At 45.4% G+C, this 26,163-nt stretch overlaps 3 protein-coding genes across 3 annotated transcripts; 2 read left to right on the forward strand and 1 right to left on the reverse strand.

Annotated features, from left to right (window-relative positions):
- Nucleotides 1–28: 28 nt before the first annotated feature.
- On the reverse strand, nucleotides 29–11,704 carry LOC147335821 (uncharacterized). Its single transcript, XM_086286112.1, has 6 exons — nucleotides 11,662–11,704; nucleotides 10,809–10,923; nucleotides 6,884–8,487; nucleotides 6,508–6,816; nucleotides 5,486–6,327; nucleotides 29–94 (listed from the first exon to the last, which is right to left on the reverse strand). The coding sequence occupies exons 1-6, from the start codon at nucleotides 11,702–11,704 to the stop codon at nucleotides 29–31; spliced, it is 2,979 nt and encodes a 992-aa protein (XP_086142238.1).
- Nucleotides 11,705–17,006: 5,302 nt separating this feature from the next.
- On the forward strand, nucleotides 17,007–18,823 carry LOC147335822 (zinc finger BED domain-containing protein 4-like). The gene is made up of 3 exons (XM_086286113.1): nucleotides 17,007–17,072; nucleotides 17,564–18,161; nucleotides 18,768–18,823. The coding sequence occupies exons 1-3, from the start codon at nucleotides 17,007–17,009 to the stop codon at nucleotides 18,821–18,823; spliced, it is 720 nt and encodes a 239-aa protein (XP_086142239.1).
- LOC147335823 (uncharacterized) lies at nucleotides 18,128–21,818 on the forward strand. Its single transcript, XM_086282548.1, has 3 exons — nucleotides 18,128–20,578; nucleotides 20,663–20,844; nucleotides 21,286–21,818. The coding sequence occupies exons 1-3, from the start codon at nucleotides 18,829–18,831 to the stop codon at nucleotides 21,808–21,810; spliced, it is 2,457 nt and encodes an 818-aa protein (XP_086138674.1). The 5' UTR covers nucleotides 18,128–18,828; the 3' UTR covers nucleotides 21,811–21,818.
- Nucleotides 21,819–26,163: the final 4,345 nt, after the last annotated feature.

Genomic DNA, 26,163 nt, shown 5'->3' on the forward strand with positions numbered 1-26,163 from the left:
CTTAACATCAAATGTCAAAATAATGAAATTACCTGAAGTTGACAACAGCCAAGGAGCGAAACGAACGAAATTCCTCTTTGTAAGCAGGTTCAATCTGCAGTCACAAAGCGATTTTCTTAAAACAATGTTTATCTGTTTGTGTAAGTGACAAATTGTGCAGGAAAATATCAAAAAAGGAGACATATTAAAAGAGCAAATCTAAGAACTTTCCCTCTATAGTGAGTAGTTTTGATGGTTTACTCCAAAAACAGGACTCGCTATATGAAGTTTTTTTTCCTCGTGATGTCTCATGGCTTAACCCAGTGGTTCCCAAACTTTTTTTGCTAGCCCCCACTTTGTTTAACAAGAAAAATGTTCGCCCCCCCCCCCCCCCTCCGTGCGCACAAACACATCCTCCAACCACACATACACCCATATTTTGCTCCATTGTGTCTTATTTCACACCTCAAACATTTAGTGAACAATTAAGCAAATACCAGCAATCTGCAATACATTACAGGTAGTAAGAAAATAAACTACTATCTTTTTTACCATACGTCCACACCTACAGGGTGATTTTTGAAAACGCAGCTGTTTCGTCCACACGTAAACGGCGTTTCGAATCACCGAAAACTGAGATTTTTTAAAACTCCTTTTTTGCGTTTATGTGTTGACAAGGAATACAGAGTTCGTCACGCAACGTCAAAGGTATGTGCCTTTAACGCCAACGTTAAAGGTGCCTTTTTTCACGTCACGCTGTGTGCCACGTTATTGTTTACATGAGATGAATTGCAGAATGGCAGACAGTCAGATTAACAGTATTTTGTCTCTATCTTCAGGTTTTACACGCTTACATATACACATGCAGTTACTGTCCCTCTATTTAGAAAGGCAGAGGCGTCACGGTGTAATTATTTTACATGTAGTTGTTTTTTTCCTGTATAATAATATTCAACATTGCTATCAATTCATTTTTCAAAAAATGCCTCTCTTTGCAAAATGGGTCTAAAAACATAAACAACTGTGGGATACTGTTTGTCCATGATTTAGACAGGGAGAACAAATTGTGGCAGGATCAGCCTGATATTATTTGTATCCCACTGTAACTTTACTGTATAAAGAGCTAACATCTCCAAAATGTAGTCATTACAACAAGTGTTTGTGAACCAAAAATCAAGAATGTGGGATACTGTTTGTCCGTGATTGGAAGAGCCCAGTGCGTGCTCCCGACGAAGGGAAAACCAATTCTGCAGGGGAGACCTACCACTTGTGCAGGTGAAACCAAAGGGAACATATGCTTCACCATATTTTCTAGTCTTTGGTTTACAATGAAGTTGGTTTGGAAATATATTCAGCTATTCTTCATCTCCTGTTTTGCGTTTATGTAGGCGCCCCGTGCTAGCAGTGTCCAAATGTTGTTTTTGTTTTTTTCCCTTTTCATACCACACCCCCCCTGCAATGGCTCTGCGTCCCCCCTAGGGGGCGGGCCCCACACTTTGGGAAGGTCTGGCTTAATCTGTCCTTTAAGATCAGCAATACAATTTCTTTTTTTTTCTTTGTTAAATGAGCCACTTGAGAAACTAATTTTTTGGAGCCCTATGCCAAGAAACTCAATTCAGTTGTGTTTAATGTAAATATGAAGTCTCTTGCTGATGGTGAGAGTCATTGTTACAGTGAGGCAAAGGAAAATCAAATAGGCATATGAAAAACAACAATATTCTATCAATTTTTTAGTCAAAGATGGCGTGGCCACGTCCAGATGCCTTCCTGACCGCTCCGCTTAGACTATGCACCTTTTTAGTTGTTATTATTATATTATATTATATTATATTATATTATATTATATTATATTATATTATATTATTTTTTGGTCTGGTTTACATCCCAAAATCCTCTAGTTTTATAATCTACGATAGCAGATCACTTGTAAACATCGATGACAAGGTTGCACATTTGATCTTGGACACTTTTAAACCCGACCCATCCTGGCCGCCTGAGATACTACGCAGCGCAATCAACAACAAAGGACGAGCCACTCACCCGAGGCGTAGAACAAATAAGCGCCGGGAGAAACGCGCTGGCATTCAAAACAGCGCATCACGCACCACTGCCCAGCATCCTACTGGCCAACGTACAATCGCTGGAAAACAAGCTCGATGACCTAAGAGCAAGAGTCACCTTCCAACATGACATAAGGTACTGCAACATTGTGTGCTGACGGAGAATTGGCTGACCCCCACCGTGCCGGACTAGACCACAACTCTGTCAGATTCATTCTTTGTGCTCTGTGCGGACAGAACGGCTGAGTCAAACAAAACCAAAGGTGGTGGAGTGTGTTTCATGGTAAACAGAAAGTGGTGTGATGCCAGGAGCATTTCTACTCTCTCCAGCGGCTGCTCTACACTTCTGGAATTCTTGAACATTAAGTGACGCCCTTTCTATCTGCCCCGTGAGTTCACCTCGGTCACCGCCATGTTGGTCTACATCCCACCCCAAGCGGGCATCGGCATGGCTTTGTCCGAACTACATGATGTGCTGAGTTCTGATGTGCTGAGTTCGTTTCAAAACAAGGACCCGGGCACAGCCCTCATTGTAGCAGGAGACTTTAATAAAGGGAATCTCGGAAAAGTCATGCTGAACTTCTACCAGCATGTCTCGTGTCCGACGAGGGGGGATCACCACTGGTGATATGAGTGCCTACAATGCGGCTTGATACGATGAGAGATGCCAAACGCCAGTATCAGGAGCGTGTGGAGTCTCGCTTCCACCAGGGCGACACACGGAGTATGTGGCACGGACTATGCACCATTACGAACTACAAAGCCAGGGACACTGCGCTGATCAATGCCGACTGCATTCACCAACGAGCTGAACCAGATCTACACCCTTAACAAGGTCAGGCAAGTGGGTAATGCTAACTACCCCCTGACAACCGAGAGATTGGTGATCAACATCGCGGAGCACGACGTCCAAGCGGCGCTGAGGAGACTGAACACAAGGAAAGCGGCGGGGCCAGACATCATCACTGGCCGTCTGCTGTGCTAACCAGCTAGCACATGTGTTCACTTCCATCTTCAACGAGTCCCTGGCAAGATTTGTGTTCCCCCCTTGCTTCAAGAGATCCATCATCATCCCTGTGCCCAAGAACTGCAAACCCTCATCCCTGAAGGATTACCGGCCAGTAATGAAGTAATAAAGGTGTTCGAGAGGCTGCTGAAGAACACAATCTCCTCCTCCATCCCAGACACCACAGATCCGCATCAGTTTGCCTACTGTCCTAACAGATCCACAGAGGATGCCATCGGCAACATCCTTCACACTACGCTCAGCCACGTGGACAAGAAACAGGGTAACTATGTGAGAATGCTGTTTGTTGATTACAGTTCAGTGTTTAACAAAATAGTGCCCAGCAGACTGTTCATAAAGCTGAGGGATCTACGACTCAACAGCTGTCTGTGTGCATAGGTGTTGGACTTCCTCACTGGCAGAACTCAGGTGGTGAGGGTGGGCAGATGCGTCTCTAACAGCATCACCATCGCTACAGGAGCACCACAGCAACGTGTCCTCGTGGCCACCCATGGCTCCAACACCATTGTGAAGTTTGCTGATGACACAGTGGAGTTGGGCGCCATCTCCAGCAACGATGAGGTGGCCTACATGTATGAAGTGAAGAATCTGGCATCATGGTGCCAGGATAACCATCTCCAGCTGAACGTTGGCAAGACCAAGGAGCTGGTGGTGGATTTTGGAAGGAGTCAGCACAGACTACAAGCCATTACCATCAGTGGAGCTCCAGTGGAAAGGGTGCAGTCTCTGTGTCCACATCTGCTTAGACCTGACATGGTCTGCCCACATTCAGGTCCAGACCAAAAAGGCTAGGCAGCGCCTGTATCACCTCCGACAACTGAGGAAGTTCAGGGTCTCGCCAGAGATCCTCAGGACTTTCTATGCAGGTGCTGTGGAGAACATCCTCACACAGAACATCACGTCCTGGTTTGGGAACAGCTGTGTTAAGGACCAAAAAGCTCTTCAGAGAGTGATCCGTACAGCAGAACGCTGCTGCAGGATTGCTCTCCCTCCACTTTAGGAGACCTACACCAGGAGATGCCGGACAAAAGCAGTGCAGATACTGAAGGACCCATCCCATCCTGGCAACAAACTGTTCCAACTTCCGAAATCCGGCAGAATGTTCGGCATCATTCGGGCAAGGACAGAGAGACTCAAGAGAAGCTTCTACACCGGCCAAATGTACATTTAAAATTCTTTTTTAATTTTGAATATGTTCATATTGTCTATTCTTATTTAATTCACTTAATTTACAGAATTCACCTGCATGCTGCATACAATGCTTCTACTGCACATTCACCTAATGTATATAATATACAATCTTCTTCCTCGCATCCCGCTTTTGCAAAAGCCGAGGTTAACTTTCACTGCATGTTATACTTGTATAACTATGCATATGACGAATAAAGAATCTTGCATTTTGAACTCAATCTTGAAAACTTGATCAGAATTTCCAGAAACCATCCATGCACTTTTTCCAGCTACAATAGCATGAGAGGCAAGGTATACCCAACAACAACCAGATCTGTGTTAGCCACGTGCCAGCTTGTCACATGGCTATCACAAAGAGGAAGACTACCATTTACACTCAAATAGACACATGCGAAAGACTGTGAATACTTAGAAACCTCTTTCATTTTGACATAAGCAGGTATTGTTTGTAGAACTTTGAAGTGAAAATGATATATAATCCATATGAAATGAGGCTGTAAAATGACAAAATATGAAACAAGTCAAAAGCTGTGAAACCTTTCAAGATACAATGGTATGGGTAATTTAGAATTACCAAGTAATCTCCCTAAAATGTCTTTAGACTGTTGTATGCCAGAGTCCTTGGAAAGAACCCATGTTTAAATAAAGAGAACATGCAATTTCCACACAGAAAGATCCCAGAGTCAAACTTATTTTGCAAGGACGAAATAGCGCTTACTAAGAGTCCACTGTGCTACCGTTTTGTATAAACCATGCATGTGGATTTTTTTGTGTGTCAGAGGTTCAAAGCCTTTTAAATTATAGTACTTAAAATTCTGCACGCATTTTTGAAGTGTTTCTTCCTAACTCAGGGAGAGAAATGCAATGTGTTTAATGTTGAATAAATGCAATAAAGTGAGGTTCAATGCATGAGTTTGAGATGCAAAAGACAGTAGACAGTTGAGTGAAAGAGAATATGTATCTGCGTTTGTTAAACTTCATCACTGAAAATCTTTGTTCAAATATAAACTGCTTTGCCACCAGTAAAAAAAGACTCCAGACCAATAAGCTTAAAAGCACTCGATGTATAAAGCTTAGAAAAAAAAAACTTTTAAAGTTTTAAAAGGTTGGAAGCAAAGGTTATGAAGTTGACTTGTTTTTGGTTATTTCAAAAAGTATTTTGTGTTTGTGTTTTTGCTTTCCACAAAGTAGGCAAGCAGTGTTGCATTAGACAAAAGTGAAAAATTACCTGATTCTTGATTGATGCAGATCGCTTTCTAAAAGCTTCAGACGACGAATCTGACAGGTCACTTGTAAAACTGCTTGCTATGGATCGGAAAACAACATATTTAGTCGTTGTGGTTGGTGCAGGTGTCGTGGTTGATGTTGGAGCTGTAGTTGTGGTTGTTGGTGCGGCTGTTGTGGTTGTTGGAGCTGCGTTCGTGGTTGTTGGTACAGTAGTTGTTGATGTAGGAGCTGTAGTTGTGGTTGTTGGAGCGGCTGTTGTGGTTGTTGGAGCTGCAGTCGTGGTTGTTGGAGCTGGTGTTGTGGTTGTTGGTGCACTTGTTGTGGTTGTTGGAGCTACAGTCGTAGTTGTTGGTGCGGCTGTTGTGGTTGTTGGAGCTGTAGTTGTGCTTGTTGGTGAAGCTGTTGTGCTTGTTGGTGAAGCTGTTGTGGTTGTTGGAGCTGCAGTCGTGGTTGTTGGTACGGTAGTTGTTGATGTAGGAGCTGCAGTTGTTGGAGCTGTAGTTGTGGTTGTTGGTGCAGCTGTTGTGGTTGTTGGAGCTGCAGTCGTGGTTGTTGGTATGGTAGTTGATGATGTAGGAGCTGTAGTTGTGGTTGTCGGTGCGGCTATTGTGGTTGTTGGAGCTGCACTTGTGGTTGTTGGTGCGGCTGATGTTGTTGTTGGTGCGGCTGTTGTGGTCATTGGAGCTGCAGTTGTTGGAGATACAGTCGTGGTTGTTGGTGCACCTGTTGTGGTTGTTGGTGCAGCTGCTGTGGTTGTATGTACAGTGGTTGTTGATATTGGAGCTGTAGTTGTGGTTGTTGGAGCTGCAGTCGTGGTTGTTGGTGCGGCTGTTGTGGTTGTTGGAACTGCAGTTGTTGGAGCTGCAGTTGTGATTGTTGGTGCAGCTGTTGTGGTTGTTGGAACTGCTGTCGTGGTTGTTGGAACTGCTGTCGTGGTTGATGGAGCCGATGTTATGGTTGTTGGAGCTGCAGTCGTGGTTGTTGGAGCTGCAGTTGTGGTTATTGGTGCGGCTGTTGTGGTTGTAGGAACTGCTGTCGTGGTTGTTGGAGTGGGTGTTGTGGTTGTTGGAGCTGCAGTTGTTGGAGCTGCAGTCGTGGTTGTTGGTGCGCCTGTTGTGGTTGTTGAAAATGCAGTCGTGGTTGTTGGAGCGGGTGTCGTGGTGGTTGGAGCTGCAGTTGTTGGAGCTGCAGTCGTGGTTGTTGGTGCGGCTCTTGTGGTTGTTTCAGCTGCAGTTGTGGTTGTTGGTGCGGCTGTTGTGGTTGTTGGAGATGCAGTCGTGGTTGTTGGAGCGGGTGTTGTGGTTGTTGGAACTGCTCTTGTGGTTGTTTCAGCTGCAGTTGTGGTTGTTGGTGCGGCTGTTGTGGTTGTTGGTGCGGCTGTTGTGGTTGTTGGCGATGCAGTCGTGGTTGTTGGAGCGGGTGTTGTGGTTGTTGGAGCTGCAGTTGTTGGAGCTGCAGTCGTGGTTGTTGGTGCAGCTGTTGTGATTGTTGGAGATGCAGTCGTAGTTGTTGGAGCGGGTGTTGTGGTTGTTGGAACTGCTGTCGTGGTTGTTGGAGCTGCAGTTGTGGTTGTTGGTGCGGCTGTTGTGGTTGTTGGCGATGCAGTGGTGGTTGTTGGAGCGGGTGTTGTGGTTGTTGGAGCTGCAGTTGTGGTTGTTGGTACTGCTGTCGTGGTTGTTGGAGCGGGTGATGTGGTTGTTGGAGCTGCAGTTGTGGTTGTTGGTGCGCTTGTTGTGGTTGTTGGCGCTGCAGTCGTGGTTGTTGGTGGGGCTGTTGTGGTTGTTGGAGCGGGTGTTGTGGTTTTTGGAGCTGCAGTTGTTGGTGCTGCAGTCGTGGTTGTTGGAGCTGCAGTTGTTGGAGATGTAGTCGTGGTTGTTGGAGCTGCAGTTGTGATTGTTGGTGCCGCTGTTGTGGTTGTTGGAGCTGCAGTCGTGGTTGTTGTTGCAGCTGTTATGGTTGGTGGAACTGCTGTCGTGGTTGTTGGAGCGGGTGTTGTGGTTGTTGGAGCTGCAGTCGTCGTTGTTGGTGCAGCTGTTGTGGTTGTTTGAGCTGCAGTTGTGGTTGTTTGAGCTGCAGTTGTGGTTGTTGGTATTGCTGTCGTGGTTGTTGGGGCTGCTGTTGTGGTTGTTGGAGCGGCTGTTGTGGTTGTTGGAGCTGCAGTTGTGGTTGTTGGTGCGCTTGTTGTGGTTGTTGGCGCTGCAGTCGTGGTTGTTGGTGGGGCTGTTGTGGTTGTTGGAGCTGCAGTTGTGATTGTTGGTGCCGCTGTTGTGGTTGTTGGAGCTGCAGTCGTGGTTGTTGTTGCAGCTGTTATGGTTGGTGGAACTGCTGTCGTGGTTGTTGGAGCCGCTGTTGTGGTTGTTGGAGCTGCAGTCGTCGTTGTTGGTGCAGCTGTTGTGGTTGTTTGAGCTGCAGTTGTGGTTGTTTGAGCTGCAGTTGTGGTTGTTGGTATTGCTGTCGTGGTTGTTGGGGCTGCTGTTGTGGTTGTTGGAGCGGCTGTTGTGGTTGTTGGAGCTGCAGTTGTGGTTGTTGGTGCGCTTGTTGTGGTTGTTGGCGCTGCAGTCGTGGTTGTTGGTGGGGCTGTTGTGGTTGTTGGAGCGGGTGTTGTGGTTGTTGGAGCTGCAGTTGTTGGTGCTGCAGTCGTGGTTGTTGGAGCTGCAGTTGTTGGAGATGTAGTCGTGGTTGTTGGAGCTGCAGTTGTGATTGTTGGTGCCGCTGTTGTGGTTGTTGGAGCTGCAGTCGTGGTTGTTGTTGCAGCTGTTATGGTTGGTGGAACTGCTGTCGTGGTTGTTGGAGCGGGTGTTGTGGTTGTTGGAGCTGCAGTCGTGGTTGTTGGTGCAGCTGTTGTGGTTGTTTGAGCTGCAGTTGTGGTTGTTTGAGCTGCAGTTGTGGTTGTTGGTATTGCTGTCGTGGTTGTTGGGGCTGCTGTTGTGGTTGTTGGAGCGGCTGTTGTGGTTGTTGGAGCTGCAGTTGTGGTTGTTGGTGCCCTTGTTGTGGTTGTTGGAGCTGCAGTGGTGGTTGTATCAGCTGTTGTGGTTGTTGGAGCTGCTTCCGTGGTTGTTGGAGCTGCAGTCGTGAATGTTGGTGTGGCTGTTGTGGTTGGTGGATTTTCCATCATCGTTGTATGTGCAGCTGTTGTGATTTTGCAACATGTGATAGTTATTCTAGTTGTTTTGATACACATTTTTTGCATCCCTGAATCTCCATTTGCGAAAACATTATTTGCTATTCAGAAGTTTGATATATTAATTTTTCATTTTTCCAAATAATATCTTCCTGTTTGTTGTACACAGATATATTTCCCTTTCTATGTTCAGTAAATTCCATTTTCTTAACTACTTTCTATTAATCAGGTTGTCAGTATTAGGAGCCATTTGATTTCTTTTGTGATCTTATGAACCAAAGTTGTATTTTGGAATGCAACGGGACTTCCGAGTTGCACTGATTGGGACATATGGATTGTTTCTGTATAATGCTGTAGTTGACTGGAGTTATTCTTATAAAACATGTTCTTTTTTTCCTTTTTTTTTTTTGTTCTCCTAGGTCAGGGTCGGCAACCTGCGGCTCTTTAGTCCTTATAGTGCAGCTCCGCGTGGTTTGGGAAAATAAATTAGAAGTATTTAGCTGAAGTGTATTTTATTTATGTTACTTTTTTTAAAACTTGTAGTTCTAAATTGGAAGATTATTGTGACATTGAGATATAAAAATAAAATTCTATTTTATTATTTTTTCTTTGCTCAAAATAAGTGTCACATTCGCGGAAGCCGGTATGCCTGACGAAATGCCGTGCATTTATCGAGACTTTCAACCCCAGGTAGGCCAGTTATGAATCTTCGGATCCACATTGTCAACAGCTATTCTCCATGTTAAAAAGAAACACCGCTCACGCCTCACAGATGGCAGCTTACAGACCTGCGTAAAGATGAAAGTACAGCCTCGATTTGCAGACGCTGTGCGCATGCAGCCAGCTGTAGCTTTTCAGCTCACAGCCCGACACATACCAACACAACAGCATAGATAGCACAGACGTTAAGGCGGCGAGGCGTGATAGCGGGTGCCGCTCAGGTGCGTCTGCCTCCCCTGCAGCGGTGCTGCAGACCACGCCCCACCACACACATTAACCTGGTAAAATACATATTTAGGCAGAATTTTGCAAATATCTATTTTTCATATTTTAGCAGCATAGTGCCTTTTTTTCCAATTATTTTTTAAAGTCAGGTCAAGTCTCCAAAAGCCCAAAGGTCAGGCGGCTCACAACAGTTTTTGTTTGCTACATGGATCATTTCAGTTCAGCTGGGTGTCTTTCCTTTTGTTATATTTCTTTAAGAGTTCAAAATGTGTTCATTACATAAATAAAATTTAATTTTCTCTGTAGCACTTCATGGATTTCATAAGCAACACACCTTAGTTGTTCACACAAAGCATAAAGGTAAAAACCAATATATACAGTGTTATCTTCATTTTAGATCTCAAAAAGTATTTGCGGCTTGCGGTGTTTTCTTTTGCGTGGAAACTGGGGCCATATGGCTCTTTGGGTCTTAAAGGTTGCTGACCCCTGCCCTAGGTAGTTTATTGCTTTGGATTTATTACTTTGTAAGTTAAAATAAGTAGATAATGGATTGGATTTGTTTGTTATTTATTTTTGTTATTTAATTGTTTGCGTTCTTTGTGTTTCTGAAATCATATTATCCACCAGTATTTATACTCCTCTTTTTGTCTTGCTTTTTTGGTCAGTTTTAGTGCTATTTTTTGTTTATTTTCCTGTTAAGTTTGTTTTTTGTTGAATTGTTTTTTGTGATACTTCTGTCTTATATTGCGATTAAATGCACAAGCGTTTCAGTGGTTGAAAAATGGATTATGTGTATATTTGACGCTGAATCCTTTATGTGCCTAGATTGTGTCTGTCTTTCATTCTTGACAAGCTGATAGAATAGCATGTTAAAGAATAAGAATTTAGTTCTGTATATTAAATGAACTGTACAACAATATACTTTCATTCTATAACTATTACCTCAATATACACAGGACACAGCAGTTTGTCTCAGTTTCATAGGTGAAGAAGAAAGTTTAGAATAGTGGAACATGAAAGGCATTTAGAATTTTTACATTTATTACTCACAACAAGTGTCAATGTCTGAAGTTAATTTGAGTTTAAATTATCTGAATTTTAGGAGCAGGACCACGCCTCCAGACACATCCCTTCTCGTTCTTATCTGTAGATATGATTCCCCTGTCCTACAAGCTGTTCGTTCTTGTTTTTGCGCCCCACCCTCCTTCCCCTTTTTCAGTTCTTTCACTTTTTTCACTTCTTCACTTCTCATTAGTACATGGGGATTTCCCAGGCCTGGGAGCTGCCACCAGTCTTCTCCAAGCCCTTCCCCAAACCACACCTCAATTCATGTTTAAGCCATTCACCTTTATCTACTAAAAACGCTGTCAAGCCTAAAATGAGAACGTGGGTCAAGCTAGTGAAATATAATTGTTGTTTAGCACATTTTTTCTATAACAAGCAATGTCATGAGATATGACATAGTTCAAGTAGTGAAACTTTAACGGTGCAGCCTAGGTAAACTTATGACCATGCTGTATAAATGTTTGCCAAAATTAATTATGGCAAATAAAAGTATCACCGTTAGCCACATTTTGATATATGGCAACCTTTACCTGTTATTCCTTCTGTGTGAATATTTTTTTAACAGTCATTTTTAATGATATTGCTAAAAGTGTCACAAATCTAGCCTCAATCATGTGCCTTAATGTTTTTAGGACCTTTTTCAGAACTGAATGATTTTAAATGGAATGATGCAAGTGTGCTATTCCATATACTGTGAGGATAACCAAATGCTGAGTCAAGAGGGGAAGAATCAGAGAGAAATTGTGGGGTTCTTTTAAGAAAAACTTTTGCCAGACATGCACTCAGAGTATTCACTGAACCCACAACTTTTAGGTATTAAAAAAATTGGGAAATTTGGCTCCACCTTGCATTACTAGGTACAACTCAACTAGATTTAGTTACTACACTCAAAATAAAGAAATGCTTAACCATTAAACTACTATGACACACAACTTTAATACAGTCTGCATATTCTCTAAAGCAATTATTCTTGAGGTTATACTTTCCAGTGCTACAACAGTTTATTGATTTTGCATCAACAGTAAGTTTAGCATCGCTTAGCTTACCTGCTAGAAGCAAGGAAACTGATATCATCAGTGCAACACCCATTGTTCAACCAGTTAAATCTGTAAAAGAAACATATGTCAAGGCTTGTTTTATGGTCTGGTTCTTTTTACTCTGCACTTGAGTTTCTGTACTTGTGTTGTTTATTTAATTCTTATATGAGGGCCCAGGGTTTTGTAACTTTATATTATTTCCTGTATTCATTCTCTTAGAATATGTAACCCTCTCTCTTTAGAGTCAAATACTTCCCTGTGTGTTCCCCTGCTTCCTGTGTCATGTCTGCTGTATTAACTCAGTGGTTCCCAAACTTTTTTTGCTGGGCCCCCCTTTGTTTTACACGAAAAACATTCGTGCCCCCCCCCCCCTCCCCCGCACACGCACTAACACATCCTCCAACCACACACACACATATTTTGCTCAATTGCGGTTTATTTCACACCTCAAACATTAAGTAAACAATTAAGCAAATACAAGTAACCTGCAATAAATTACAGGTAGTAATAAAATAAACTACTAACTCTTTTACACTACGTCCACACCTACCCGGGTATTTTTGAAAACGCAGCTGTTTCGTCCACACGTAAACGGTGTTTCGAATCACCGAAAACGGAGATTTTTTTTAAAACTCCTTTATTGTAGACAAGGAATACAGAGGTCGTCTGGCAACATCAAAGGTATGTGCCTCTTTTCACGTCAGGCTGTGCGCCACGTTATTGTTTACATGAGATGAATTGCAGAATAGCAGATCGAGAGGAAATACTGTTACTGTTAATCTGACTGTCTTCAGGTTTTACACGCAGTTACTGTCCCTCCATTTACAAAGGCAGAGGCGTCACCATGTGATTATTTTACATGTAGTTGTTTTTTTTTTCCTGTGTAATAATATTCAACATTGCTATCAATAATTTTTTCAAAAAATGCCTCTCTGTGCAAAATGGGTTAAAAAACATAAACAGCTGTGGGATACTGTTTGTCCGTGATTTAGACAGGGAGAACAAATCATGGCAGGATCAGCCCGATATTATTTGTATCCCGCTGTAACTTTACTGTATACAGAGCTAACATCTCCAAAATGTCAGGAGTAGTTAGTCATTACAACAAGAATGTGGGATCCTGTTTGTCCGTGATTTGAAGAGCCCAGCTGCTCCCAACAAAGGGAAAACCAATTCTGCAGGGGAGACCTACCTCGGCACTCGTGCAGGTGAAACCAAAGGGCAGACATGCTTCACCATATTTTCTAGTCTTTGGCTTAGAATGAAATTGGTTTGGAAACATATTCAGCGATACTTCATCTCCTGCTTTGCGTGTCTGTGGGCGCCCGTGCTAGCAGTGTCCAAGCCTTTTGTTTTTTTCCCTTTCTTAATGCGCCCCCCCCCCAGGGAGTGGGCCCCACACTTTGGGGAGGTCTGTATTAACTTAATTAGTGTGTCTGTCTTCCCCTTTAGTTGTCACTTTATCTGGATTTTATAATTTTTGTCATTTTGGCTGTATCACAATAAACCTAATCAACAGCTCATTTGTTGCTCAATGCTGCCTGGCTGTGAGTGTGCACTTGGTTCCTCATCTCCACAACTAGGGATGAAGGACTGGTTCTTGCAGCAAACTGGTTTCCAGTAATTCAGTTCCTTGGAATTGCTTGCCTATTTATTCTGCTTATAGGTTCCTTTTAGACTTACATTACAATAACCTCAAGAAGTGATATCAATATTGGAATTCCTAAATTCTTATCAATTCCCATCCCTATCTACACCACATACACAAACACGCACACACAAAATCTGCCATTATGTTACTAAGTTAAAAAATTTAGTAAGTGGAATTTTAAGTGTAATTAATATTATTATGCTTTAAAATGAAATGATAAATCATGACTATTTAAAAAATCATATTGGTACAAACATCATTAGTTTTATAAGTCATAATACAAAAAAAAAAAATCAGATTTACAGTACAGAAAATATGTTCCATTGTACTTACCAAAACTGGATTCAAATGGAAATTTTTTAATTCCTGTTTTTTTATCTGTAGATGTCTTCAATTTCTTTTTATTTTAAAATGGTGCAGTTCACCTCTTTGCTTTGGTAAATCTTTCACCTTATGTTCCTGTCAAAACACCTTTCGTCCTTTTATATTTCAGCAGAATTGGGGCTAATGACGTAAGTGAGAAATGATTGATGAGGTTGTGGCACCTCTAGAATGTCACATCACAGGATTCACAAGTTTGTCAAGCCACGTTTCTTAGCCTAATATAACATTGCCTCTCCCTTCTTTATGTTTCATAAGAGTGACTCAAAGATATAATGACAGACCAAATACAGAATTCTAGTATGGTGAGAAGAAGTTGTAAGAAATGAAAGAGATGTATGATCAAAGTAAATGGACATCTTTACAGAGTGTGAGCCTCTCGAGTTATTTACCACACGACACGACAACTTTATAGTGATATACTGTAACTCAGAATCACAGCTAAATTTCCTGATATTTTTCCAAGTGATTGCAAACTCATTAAATCAAAATGATTTAATATGAAATTATAATATCTCATAATTGAAACATGACATGTATCAGTAGGAAGTAGGCCTACTTTATATTGACATTCTAAAAGTGCTTTTACTACTTTGTTAGAACAATTTGTTTTAAAAGTGGCTCAATAATACATTTTCGATCACACTGATTTTATTCATTTAATATCCCCTCTCTGTTTACTGCATAGAAAGGATAAAATGCTTTGAATTATTGTTTAAACACTTTGATCTTATTTGTTTCTTTTTGTTCATACATTTTTTCTAAGCCAAGACAAGGAGACTTTGCAAGGCGGTTTCTGAGAGTTCAAAGAAATGCAAAGGAATCTGGCATTGAGCACCAACAGAATTACTGAAATGAAAGTGAAAATAGCTGCTTATGTGTTTTACATCAAGGCTCCAATTTGATAATTTTAGCAAGGTCTTTCCTGTTGTTTTTAAATATGCACTTTCTGCAGATGCCCAACAATGGGGAATGGCGATGTATTCATATGTAAATGCTTTCTCATACTTTCAAATGACAGTTCTGCCGAAGAGTTCAAAATAAGAATAAACAAACAAAGAAACAAGAACAAGATTTCAAGAATATTGGTCCAGCTTAACATGCTATTTATGTATTTTCTCCATCATAACAACAACTTAACTCGCAGCTTACTTATTGAGTCATTAAGCTGGCTGCAGCTTTAGCATTACCTTCATAAAACACAGCAACAATTCCTCATCTAAAAAAACTGTGAATCTTTTGTTGAACTTTCATCATCTCCAGTTCCTCTTTTAAATTCTGCTTTTGAGAGAAAACATTTTAGAAGCAAAGTGTAATTAGATTTGATATTTGCAGGTGAGTTTGTCAAACCAGAATTTTCAGCAAATGCCTCTCCATCACGCCTTCAGGTTAAGAGAAAATTTGGTTTGAAAAATGTTGAACAAGCCTTGTAGTGCAAATGTGATCGAGGGAGAGGGGCATCATACAAATAGCATAGTTCTTTCACCATAGTTCTTTAAGAACAAATGCAGTCTACAAAACAGTGATGAACTGTTGCAACACCAAAGAGTAACACCTTGGGAATGTATAGGTCACACCTCTTCTTTGGAAATTTTGTCAGTCAGACAATAAATTATAGATAGTGGCTTATTTAATATTTTTTTAAAATCCTTTTCTTGAGGACCTAGCCTGAATGTGGCTAAGCATTAGAGTTAAATTGACCCACCATATATTCAGAATATAGAGGCCCTGTCTCAATATGTGTACTTGTGAGTACTTGCGTTCTCGTGTTCTCGTGATACGTCATCAGTCGGAGATCAAGTACTGTTTGCATCAAGCCGAGAACGCGAAAAAGTCCCAGATGTGTTCTCGCTCTGCCCATTTTATCGAGCATGCATCGGTGGAGACTTGTGTGGACTTGGTACAGCTACATATCCCAGAATGCATTTCGTCCAAAACTCAAACGCAGCAATGGTGGATAAGCGGGGCTAAAAACTTTTGAATATTACTCTTTCTGGGTCACAAAATAAACTTAAGTTATTTTCAAGCCAGAATGTAGCTTTGTAAACTTCAAATATCTGCTCGATTTATCAAGATATCATATATTTCCAAACGTGCTCCGACGTTTTTGGAGACGTCTGTGACCCGCCAGCTCCATAGCAGACAGCGAGGCCGAGGATCATTAGAGCCGGCAAGAACAGCGGACTCCCGGCACATCGTTTCCAACCCCCCCGCGGTCTTTTTGGTACTCAGGTTAAACAAACCCCAATCCCCAGTAGCTGTCTATTGTATTGAGTGTCCACTAAAATAAAAATAAAAGCGTTCTAACATCTCACCTGCTTGTTTTTATTAAGGTATGTATACTATTGATGTGACGTTCTGTATCGAGGTTTCAAAGCTTGTGTCGAGTAATGGAGGGGGCGTTTCCACGATGCGCGTAATGAGGCTTACTTCATTTATGGAAGGAGCTGAAAATGATGATGTCCGAAGCCTCGCTGCCCGGCTGTACCACGTGACTGGTTCAGGAAGTGGTTTGAACTTTACGGGAGCTATGACAGCGATATAAACCCCTCAGACTTCATTCAAAATGTAGGTGTTTGATGGAGAGTTGCGGTTAGTGAGAGTTTGGAGACAGTTTGGAGGTTTAGGAGATTGAGGAGAGAAAGTCAGGAGAGAAAGTCAGGAGAGAATGGAGCCAGCTAAGTCATTCCCTGTGTGGGAACATTTTGATCTTATATCTCCCAACAAGGTATGTAAATTTCTACAGAAGATGTATTTTCATAATACTGATTGTGCAATACATTTTATGTTAAGCTGTCTTTACTTTTGTACAAGGTGAAGTGTTTCCTATGTGCCAGGGAGCTGGGATATAACAACAACACCTCATCCATGCTTAGGCACTACAGAGCTTTGCATGAGAATAAGGGGAACACTGATTGTGGAGCAAGACCAGGTGAGCCATCAAATGCAATGATAATATAGCATGCTGTAATGTTACTAAATGATATAACAATATCATACAACTGCAATAAGTTATGTGTGTGATATTTATATTTGTGCTTTGTCTTTATTGTCTTTCCTCAGGAGAACAATCTCAAATAGATGAAGACCTGTTTAGCATGGTGATTGAGGACTCCCAGCCATTTAGCATTGTGGAGAACAAAGGATTTAAAAGATTTGTTAAATCATTAAATCCTAGCTATGTTCTCCCCACTAAAGGTTCTAAAAGCAGTGAACAGGCAGGATAAAATGTGAACAGGCAGGACTGAGGTTCAAAGCCTCAGTGCAGCCACGCCGTACTTTCAAACAAAATGTTTTTTCTTTCCTTTAGGCCCTGACAGTCATGGTGGAGGCCAGGTACCAGGAGATGAAGGAGAAAGCTAAGGCCAGCATTGAGAAGGCAGCAGCTGTGAGTCTGACATCAGATATGTGGACCTCCATCAACACAGAGGCCTATCTTGCAGTCACCTGCCATTTTGTTGATGAGTCCAGCACATTAAACACCGTTGTTTTAGGAGTGCAATATTTTCCTAATGCACACACTACAGAAAATATTGCACAAGTGAAAGGCTCACTCATGACAGAATGGGCAATTACTGACAAAGTCACATGCCTAGTAACAGATGGGGCTGCCAATATGGAGACTTGTGCAAGGGAGCTACGACTCAAACATGCCATATGCATAGCTCACACCCTGAACTTAGTGGTGAAGAAGGCCCTTGACCAGACCCCTGAGCTCTCTGCCATCTGAGCCAAGTCCAGGAAGATCGTGGGATATTTCAGGAGCAGTACCACTGCAAAGGTAAGATGCCTTAATTACAGTTTCTTTAATGCTACTTAAGTGTGTAGTTCTGCTCCCTTGACAATCTAATGTATGCTTTTTTAATTGTATTTTGTAAGGAGAGGCTTTCAGTGGTGCAGGAACAACTAAGGAAGTCTCAACTCAAACTAATACAGGAAGTGGAAACCTGCTGGAACAGCACTTATAATATGCTGGAAAGACTGTTAGAGCAAAGGGAGCCAGTGGGTGCTTTGGCAAGTCTCACAACAGACATCCCACCTGTTTCATCCGAGGAATTTGGTATAATTTCAGAGTGTCTGGTTGTCCTAGCACCATTTAGCGATGCAACCACTGAGCTCTCTCAGGAAAAAAGGGTGTCTGGGTCAAAGGTCATACCTTTGCTCACTATGCTGAATCATTGCCTCAATGAACAAATGGAAAAATCACCATCCATTGGGTCTTCTCTGGCTCAGAAGCTAAGGATGCTATTGAGAGAGAAGCTGGATAAAATACAAACCATGAGCATTATGTTCCTTGCGACACTGCTGGACCCAAGGTTCAGAAAACTCGGGTTACTCAGCCCTGCAAAAGCTAGCGAAGCAGAAAAAAGACTGAAAGCAGAATGTGCTTCCGTAATGAGGGCCTCCACCACCTCCTCTTCCTCCGCACCACCACCACAGCCATCAACGTCAAAAACTGTTGAGGCTGTTTCCCACGGTACTATTGTTATTGCATTTGAGTTGCATTTATTGTCACAGGCTGGGTCTCTGACCCAGCGCTCTGAGTTCATGTTTGTATTTGTCTCATTTTGTTATGTGATTTAGTTTGTGTTATTTCCTATCTGCCTTTAGTTTAGGCAGTTATTGTTCCTGGGTTTTCTATGTTTTGGGGTTTTGTATTTATTCATCACATATTAGGTCTGTTAAGTTGTGTTGTCATGTTTTAGTATTTCCTGTTTTATTCTGACAATGTCATGTGTTCTTTGTTTATTGTATTTAGCTTTCCTCTCCTGGTCCTGTCATTAGGTTTATGTCTGTCAGCTGTTTCCCCCATGTGTCTCCACCTCCCCTGATCACCTCATGTATGTATTTAAGCCCTTTGTTTTCTGCATGCCATTGTCAGGTCGTCTGCTCATCCATGTCTCATCTCCAGGTACCCATGTCAGTTCACTATGGTTAAGGTTTTTCATGTTTTGTTATTAGTTCACCCAGTTTAGGTTATTGTTTAGTTTTCACCGATGCCCTATTATTTTGTACCCTCGTTGCTAACCTCAATAAACGGCTTGTTTTGTTAATCCACACCACGTTTTGGTCTGCGTTTGAGTCCTCCTCTGCAACACATACGGTCTGCCTCAGCCAGACCGTGACAGTACGACCTGACCACTATGGACTCAGCAGACCGCGAGCTTTACGAGCGTCGGGAGGCAGCCTTCGCCCAGCTGGAGGAGGAGCTCCGCTGGAAGCCGTGGCGTACCCCCGACTACGAGCGCATTTTCCACGGGACTCGGCTAGCTCTCGGAGGTCCCAAGAGCTGCCGAAAGTCCCCGCCTGTTGCGCTGCCTGCATCTAAGCCTCGCTCGCTTCAGGTGGGAGTCCTCCGTGTGGCTTCAGGCGCTCACGCTCCAGCCTCGGTGTCACCATTCTGTGCACCAGGGGCTCAGTCGCTCGCTCCGCCAGCTTCCTCTGTTCGCAGGAAGCGGCGCGCACGCCGCCATAAACCGGACATCGCTGAGCAGCTCACGGTGGTGAGTGAAAATGACTTTTATTCTCACGTCCCGTCTGACATTAACAACAATCGGCTCACTTCCGATCCATGGGGAATTTCCCTTATGGATGACGACGTGGACTGGGAGGATCCGTTTTGTTTTACTCCCTCTACGCAGGGAGGGATGAAAGACAATTCCCGCTCGCTTAAGTCTGCACATGCGGTTAAAGGAAAAACTGTTAACACTTCTACCAGGTCTACAACACTCAGTTCAGGTTTTGTTAAGTCTGGTTCAATTATCCCCAAGTCAGCTCACTCTAAGACCGTTAACCCAAGGACTGCTAATACTAAGACTGCTAAACATGAAGTGGACGGCGGATTCATTTTTGCTAGGTCTGTTTTTGTCGACCCAATACATATTAACCCTAAGCCTGCCGTTTCTAAGACTGTTTTTTCTGAGCCTGCTCCTTTGCCTGTTCGTGTTTCTGCTGCCAGGGCAGCTCGGGCCCAGCATACCCCTGCACCCGTACCAGTTCCTCGGGTGAGGGAGTCTGAGGCCCAGCTGGTCCCTGCTCTGGTTTCCAGGCCAGCTGAGGCTCTGTCCGTTTCTGCACCCGTACCAGCTCCTCGGGTGGGAAGGGCAGTTGCCCAGCCGTTGCCGGTGCCTGTCCCGGCTTCCGGGGTGAGGGGGGCTGTGAACCAGTCCACCCCTGCACCCATGCCGGTCCCCAGGGTGAGGTCAGCCAGGATACAGCCCGTCTCCGCACCCGTACCTACTCCTCGGGTGGGAGTGGCTAGTGTCCAGCAGGTGCCTGCACCCGTTCCTGTTTCTACTGAAGGCTCAGGAGAATTCAGTCCGCAACCAACACCACCATCACTACTGCATGCTTTTCAGTCTATAGCTCAGTCATTAGCTCTGTTAGCAGCCCAGTCAATAGTTCATTTTCCTGTGTTTCCGTTAGCTCAGCCCTTAGCCCACTGTGCAGCTCAGCCAGCTCCCCATTGTTCAGCTCAGTCATTCGCTCCATCACCTGCTCAGCCTTCTGTCCAGCCGGTGGTCTCTACACCTGCTGGTCATGCTTCGTCTGCTGGAGGTTCAGGAGAATCCACCCAGCTTCATGCCTCGTTTGCTGGAGGTTCAGGTGAACCCAGCCAGCTTCATGCTTCGTCTGCTGGGGGTTCAGGAGAACCCAGCCAGCTTCATGCTTCGTCTGCTGGGGGTTCAGGAGAACCCAGCCAGCCTCATGTTTCGTTTGCTGGAGGTTCAGGAGAACCCAGCCAGCTTCATGCTTCGCCTGCTGGAGGTTCAGAAGAATCCAGCCAGCTTCATGTCTCGTCTGCTGGAGGTTCGGGAGAACCCAGCCAGCTTAATGTCTCGTCTGCTGGAGGTTCGGGAGAACCCAGCCAGCTTAATGTCTCGTCTGCTGGAGGTTCGGGAGAACCCAGCCAGCTTCATGTTTCGTCTGCTGGAGGTTCGGGAGAACCCAGCCAGCTTCATGTTTCGTCTGCTGAAGGTTCAGGAGAACCACATCAGCCTCGCCATGTCCAGCCTCACGCCACGTCTGCTGGCGGGCCCGAGGAGCCCGTCCAGCCTCACGCCACGTCTGCTGGCGGGCCCGAGGAGCCCGTTCAGCCTCATGCTTCGTCAGCTGGAGGGCCTGAGGAGCCCGTCTGGCCACCTTCTGCTTCACCACCTGTGGCTGCCTCACTGTCACCTGGTTCTGCCTCTGCTACGCCAGGACCAGCTCCAGCCTGTGCTTCGTCAGCCGCAGCTCCAGCCTGTGCTTCGTCAGCCGCAGCTCCAGCCTGTGCTTCGTCAGCTGCAGCCTCAGGGCCTTCATCCTCGCCCGGTCCGGCCTCTGCATCAGCTGCTCCTGCTCCACCTGGTCCGGCTCCAGCCTCAGAGTCTTCGTCCTCGTCTGGCCCAGCCTCAGAGTCTTCGTCCTCGTCTGGCCCAGCCTCGTCAGAGTCTTCGGCCTCGTCAGGCCCAGCCTCGTCAGAGTCTTCGGCCTCGTCAGAGTCTTCGGCCTCGCCAGAGTCTTCGGCCTCGCCTGGTCCGGCCTCGTCAGAGTCTTCAGCCTCGCCTGGTCCGGCCTCGTCAGAGTCTTCAGCCTCGCCTGGTCCGGCTTCGTCAGAGTCTTCATCTTCGCCTGGTCCGGCTTCGTCAGAGTCTTCATCTACGCCTGGTCCGGCTTCGGCCTCTGTTCCTGCTTCTGCCTCACCTGGTCCGGCCTCATCCGAGTCTTCCTCGGCTTCTGCTTCTGCCTCGCCTGGTCCGGCCTCTGCTACGCCTGGTCCAGCCTCTGCTTCAGCGTCGCCTGGTCCTACGGCTGTTATGCCGCCGCCCAAGCCTCGCTCTGCACCTGGGAATCTTCGGCCACCTGCTGGACGTCACCGCCGTCGAGGTCGGCCACCTGAACTGTTTCTACGCCGTTGCCGTCCACACGGTCGGCCACCTGAACTGTTTCTACGCCGTTGCCGTCCGCACGGTCGGCCCCCTGAATGGTTTCCATGTCGCCACCATTGCCGTCCGCACGGACGGCCCCCGGAACTGTTCGACCATGGACTTCTGTGCCGTCGGCCTCCGGGCCGGCCCCCTGATCACATGAACTATGATTTTCTGGACCGTCACCCTCCGGGTCGGCCCCCTGAGGAGTCATGAACTGTTCCCTGCGCTCCTGTGATTTTGATGGACATTTTGGTTTTTTTGGCCTTGTTTTATGTCCAGTAGATGTCCTACTAGAGCTTCAAGACGCTTTGCGCTGGGATGAACCAATCGGATGAAAGGCTTCAGTGCTTCATGAAGCTTCATCTGCCCATCACTAATGTACATGTATGTACATGTACACTATTTTTATTAATAGAGATTTCGCTACTGAGGTTAAACATGATATATAAGTCACTTAGATCACTTCTAAATGTTAATGTTTGGTTTATTTCAGTGTTTTATTATTTCCTGAGTAAACCGGTTTGGCTGTGATTAAAGTTAAGCTTCATATACTCACAGTTAAATTAAGAGGGGACGGCAGTAAAAACTCCAGACCTGTGACATCATCAAGTACGCTGGTGTTCAAGTACATCATCAAGTACGTGGTCTGTCAATCTCAATAGAGATTGACAGACCACGTGACTTTCGCGCATTGCATGCCGGGAACTCGTGGCAAAACAATCCAAGTACCGCATCAAATGCAAACTGCGGTCAAGTGAGCCGTCACTTACGAAGTCACAGTCAAGCTAGCCGCACCGCCAGCCGCACCTAAAATGTTGTTGCACTACTCTTACGCATATTACGGTATGGGTGCTGACTGGCTTAGAAACGCAGTCTTTTGTATCCTGACACTATTTTACTTCACAATCCACTCCCAGTTTTGGTGTATCCCCACTTTTCCCCCTGTGATCCACAGCCCAAATTACTGTATGATTCAGAGAAAATTAACAATAAAATTTACCCAATATACTCTACTGTACTTTTAATATCATCTTTGAGCTCAGATTACAGGAAAACTGTAAGAGGTGATGCAGATATTTCACTCTGCACCCTGTGATCCACAGCCAAATTTACTGTACGGTTTTTGAGAATGCTGTGTTAACAGAGTATGACAAAGGCTAAGAAAATATACTGCCTAAAATAATATCAAATTTAAACAACAAATTACAAAATTGCCACATCTGCTGTTATTACCATGTGTTCGATAGAACATTATTTAGTCATAGAAAATACATATCTGTCAGGATTTGTGTCGTGGATGAGAGAAGGAGGACCCAAACGCTGGACTCACAGGTAGGTAGGTGAAGGTTGGTGTTTATTGTCGATGGAGTGAACAAACAGAACAGAGGTAGGAAATGGCTGGCTGGCTGGATGACTGACTGAATGACTGAAGGACTGACTGACTGACTGACTGACTGACTGACTGAAAGACTGAATGGCTGGCTGACTGAACGCAGGCAGAAACGACAACATAACATCAATGACACGACAATGAACGAGTGGAAACACAGGACTTAAATACACAGACTGATGAGGATGATAATGAGAGACCGGTGAGTACACAGCTGAACATAATCTGGTTAATAACACAAGAGATGAGCTGACACAGGAAAAGCAGGAAGTGAGAACATTGATGTGGCACCATAACCTAAATGTGACAAAACTGAAAACACTGGGTCACTGACCCAGGAACCCTGACAGTACCCCCCCCCCCCCCCCCCCCCCCCCCTTTCAAAGGCCGGCACCCGACGGCCAAGAGGAAGGCAGCGGCGGCCACTGAGCAGGTCCGGTGGGCGGCCATGCCGGCGATGACATCCAGAACGTGGCTGGGGTGACGGCGCGGCAGCCGCAGGGCCAGGCGAAGCAGAAGCCGAAGCTGAGGCTGGACCGGGCGAAACAGAAGCCGAGGCTGAGGCTGGACCAGGTGACGGCACGGGAGCTGGGGGTGACGGGGCTGGAGACAGGCAGGGCCAGCGGGCTCGGAAACCCCTGGCTGAGGAGTAGGAGAGCTCACAGCTGGCTCTGGGTGCTGTGGCTGCAGGTCCGGGAACTGAACAGGATGGTGGATGAGTGACTGGACCAGAGACTGATCAGGAGATTGGGCAACGGGCAACTGAACTACAGGGTACTGGATGACAGACTGAACTGACGGGACTACAGAAGACTGGACAGACTGGAGGACGGGCGACTGGGAGACAGGAGGCGACTGGACTGACTGGACAGGAGCAGACTGGACTGACTGAACTAGAGGGGACTGGAGGACAGGAGGAGACTGAACTAGAGGAGACTGGAGGACAGGAGGAGACTGAACTAGAGGAGACTGGAGGACAGGAGGAGACTGAACTGACTGGAGGGCAGGAGGAGACTGAACTGACTGGAGGGCAGGAGGAGACTGAACTACAGGGGACTGGAGTGAAGGGCAAACAGCAGGTGAGTGAACTGACTGGGCCGGATGCTGAACAGCAGGTGAGTGGACTGACTGGAGTGGAGGCTGAACAGCAGGTGAGGGAACTGACTGGAGCGGAGATGCTAAGGGATGAACAGCGGTTGGCGTGGCTGACGACGGAGCTGAGGTTGGTGTGGCTAATGGCTGAGCTACAGCCTGGGCTAGCAAAGCTGGTGCCTGAGCAGGGGACAGGTCAGCTAATCTAACTAGGGACAGTGTGAGGGCGTGAAAGGCTGGGTCAGGAGGTGGACGAAGTGGTGAAGTAGCAGGTGGACCGGTTAGCTCTTCCAGGCCTCTAGGGAGGTCAGGCTGGGTTCTGGCTGCCCTCAGCCTGGGCGCTAGGACAGGCACGGGAGGTGGCTGGACACCAGTCACCCCCACCCGAGAAACAGAAGCGGGTGTGGAGGTAGACTGGGTCGCAGCTGCCCTCCTCCTGGGAGCTGGCACTGGTGTGGGTGTAGACTGGGCCCTAGCCATCTGAGGAGGTGAAACGGCTGAAGGGGAAGGCCGAATCTGGGCTGCCGTGCTGGTGGGAAATGGCTGAGTAATGGGTGTGGAAATAGTGACTGGGTGTGTGATAGTGGCAGGTTTATCGGGGATTGTTCTGGTTTTTCTGCCACCGCTATTTACAGTCTTTAACTGAACAGTCTTTGGGGGAGCAGAGCAGAAAAACTCTTCCCAGTCCACAGAATCCTCCAGGAGGGAAACATCCCATGAATCAGAGATGGGTTTATTATTGGTTTTAAGTGGAGAATCATATGAGGGTGGAAAACAGTCACTGGAACTCACCACCGGTAATTGCTGGAAATAGTCCATTTTATTGCGGCGTGTGTGCCGCTTTCTCCGGGAAGAGGAAGCGGGTGGGGTACACAGCCAAGCCTCTGGCATGGGAGCCTCTGTTGAGCCGAGGTGGGAGGCGGAGCTGCTGTGCCATGGCGAGGTTGAAGGTCCGGTGAATGAGGCTGGTGGCGTGTGAGCAAGGAGCGGACCCGTGAGAGAGGGAGCCGCTGAAGCGCGGCGCGAAATGCCCACTCTCCGCGGCAGATGCTCCGGTGCATGGGAGGCCCGCCCAGAGCCAAGCGAGTACCCTCGAAGACGTGCTCTCGGTCCGCGAAGAGTAGTGATGTGCGATACCACAGATTTCCTTTCCGATCTGATACCAAGTAAAATTCAGGGTGGTATCGACGATACTGATCCGATACCGATACTTTGTACAAAAACGTATTTTATTTATTGTGTCTTTTATTGTATCTCAAATTATAGTGTCATAATGATTACAGGACATCAGATTACTTGTTCTTATCACTTAATAATGCAGAATTCATCATATAGAAATAAAAAACCTGAAGTTGTGCGCTATTTGAACACCTTGCCTGCCTGCAGCTCTAAAGGACTCCGTGAGAGATGTCTGTCTTGCCCTAGCAGCACCTGTCCCTGTCCACTCCTCCTCTTCAGTTCGCCTCAACATATGCTCGTCATATTTTGTGATAGGATTTACACTGAGGTGTTTGACAAATTTGTGGTGTTACCACAACACCTCACTTTCTTGCCACATGTATCGCAAACCACGTCTCGGCTGTTTGTGGATGTAAAATACGTCCGCACATGACTCCAATTACGCTCAGCCATTGTTGTGAGTGCGCACGCCAAGGGGCTGCGACACATTTATACAGCCGTATTTCGCACATGACTATGAAAGGCGGAAGAGGAAGTAGTTCCATCCAAAGTAGACAATACGAATCAAAATCACTGGTATCGGAGGAATCGATATTTCTTTCTTTTTTTTTTTTTTTTGCCTGTCCCGTTTGGCTCTTTTGCCATCAGAATTGTTGTCTAAAGGCAAAGAAAGATGCCCAGCGGATTTACTTTACCAAATTGACCATCCCAGCCTTGCCGTAATGGTCCATTTGATTCACCTTTTATTGTTTATTTTATTTTCACTTACTGAATACGGGACAGACTTGACTGGGGGAAAGAAGGGGAGAACGAAAGAGGGAAAGAGAAACAGCTGAGAAGAGGGACAGGGGAGAAGGGCAAAAGACAAAAACCAACAGAATGGGCAGAGAAAAAAAAAAGAAAAA

The sequence above is a fragment of the Aulonocara sp. 'chitande type north' Nkhata Bay genome, linkage group LG3, assembly GCF_057382095.1.
Source record: "Aulonocara sp. 'chitande type north' Nkhata Bay isolate Kocher_YH1m ecotype deep benthic linkage group LG3, A_spYH_male_GT1.1, whole genome shotgun sequence".
In the NCBI taxonomy this organism is placed as follows: Eukaryota; Metazoa; Chordata; class Actinopteri; order Cichliformes; family Cichlidae; genus Aulonocara; species Aulonocara sp. 'chitande type north' Nkhata Bay.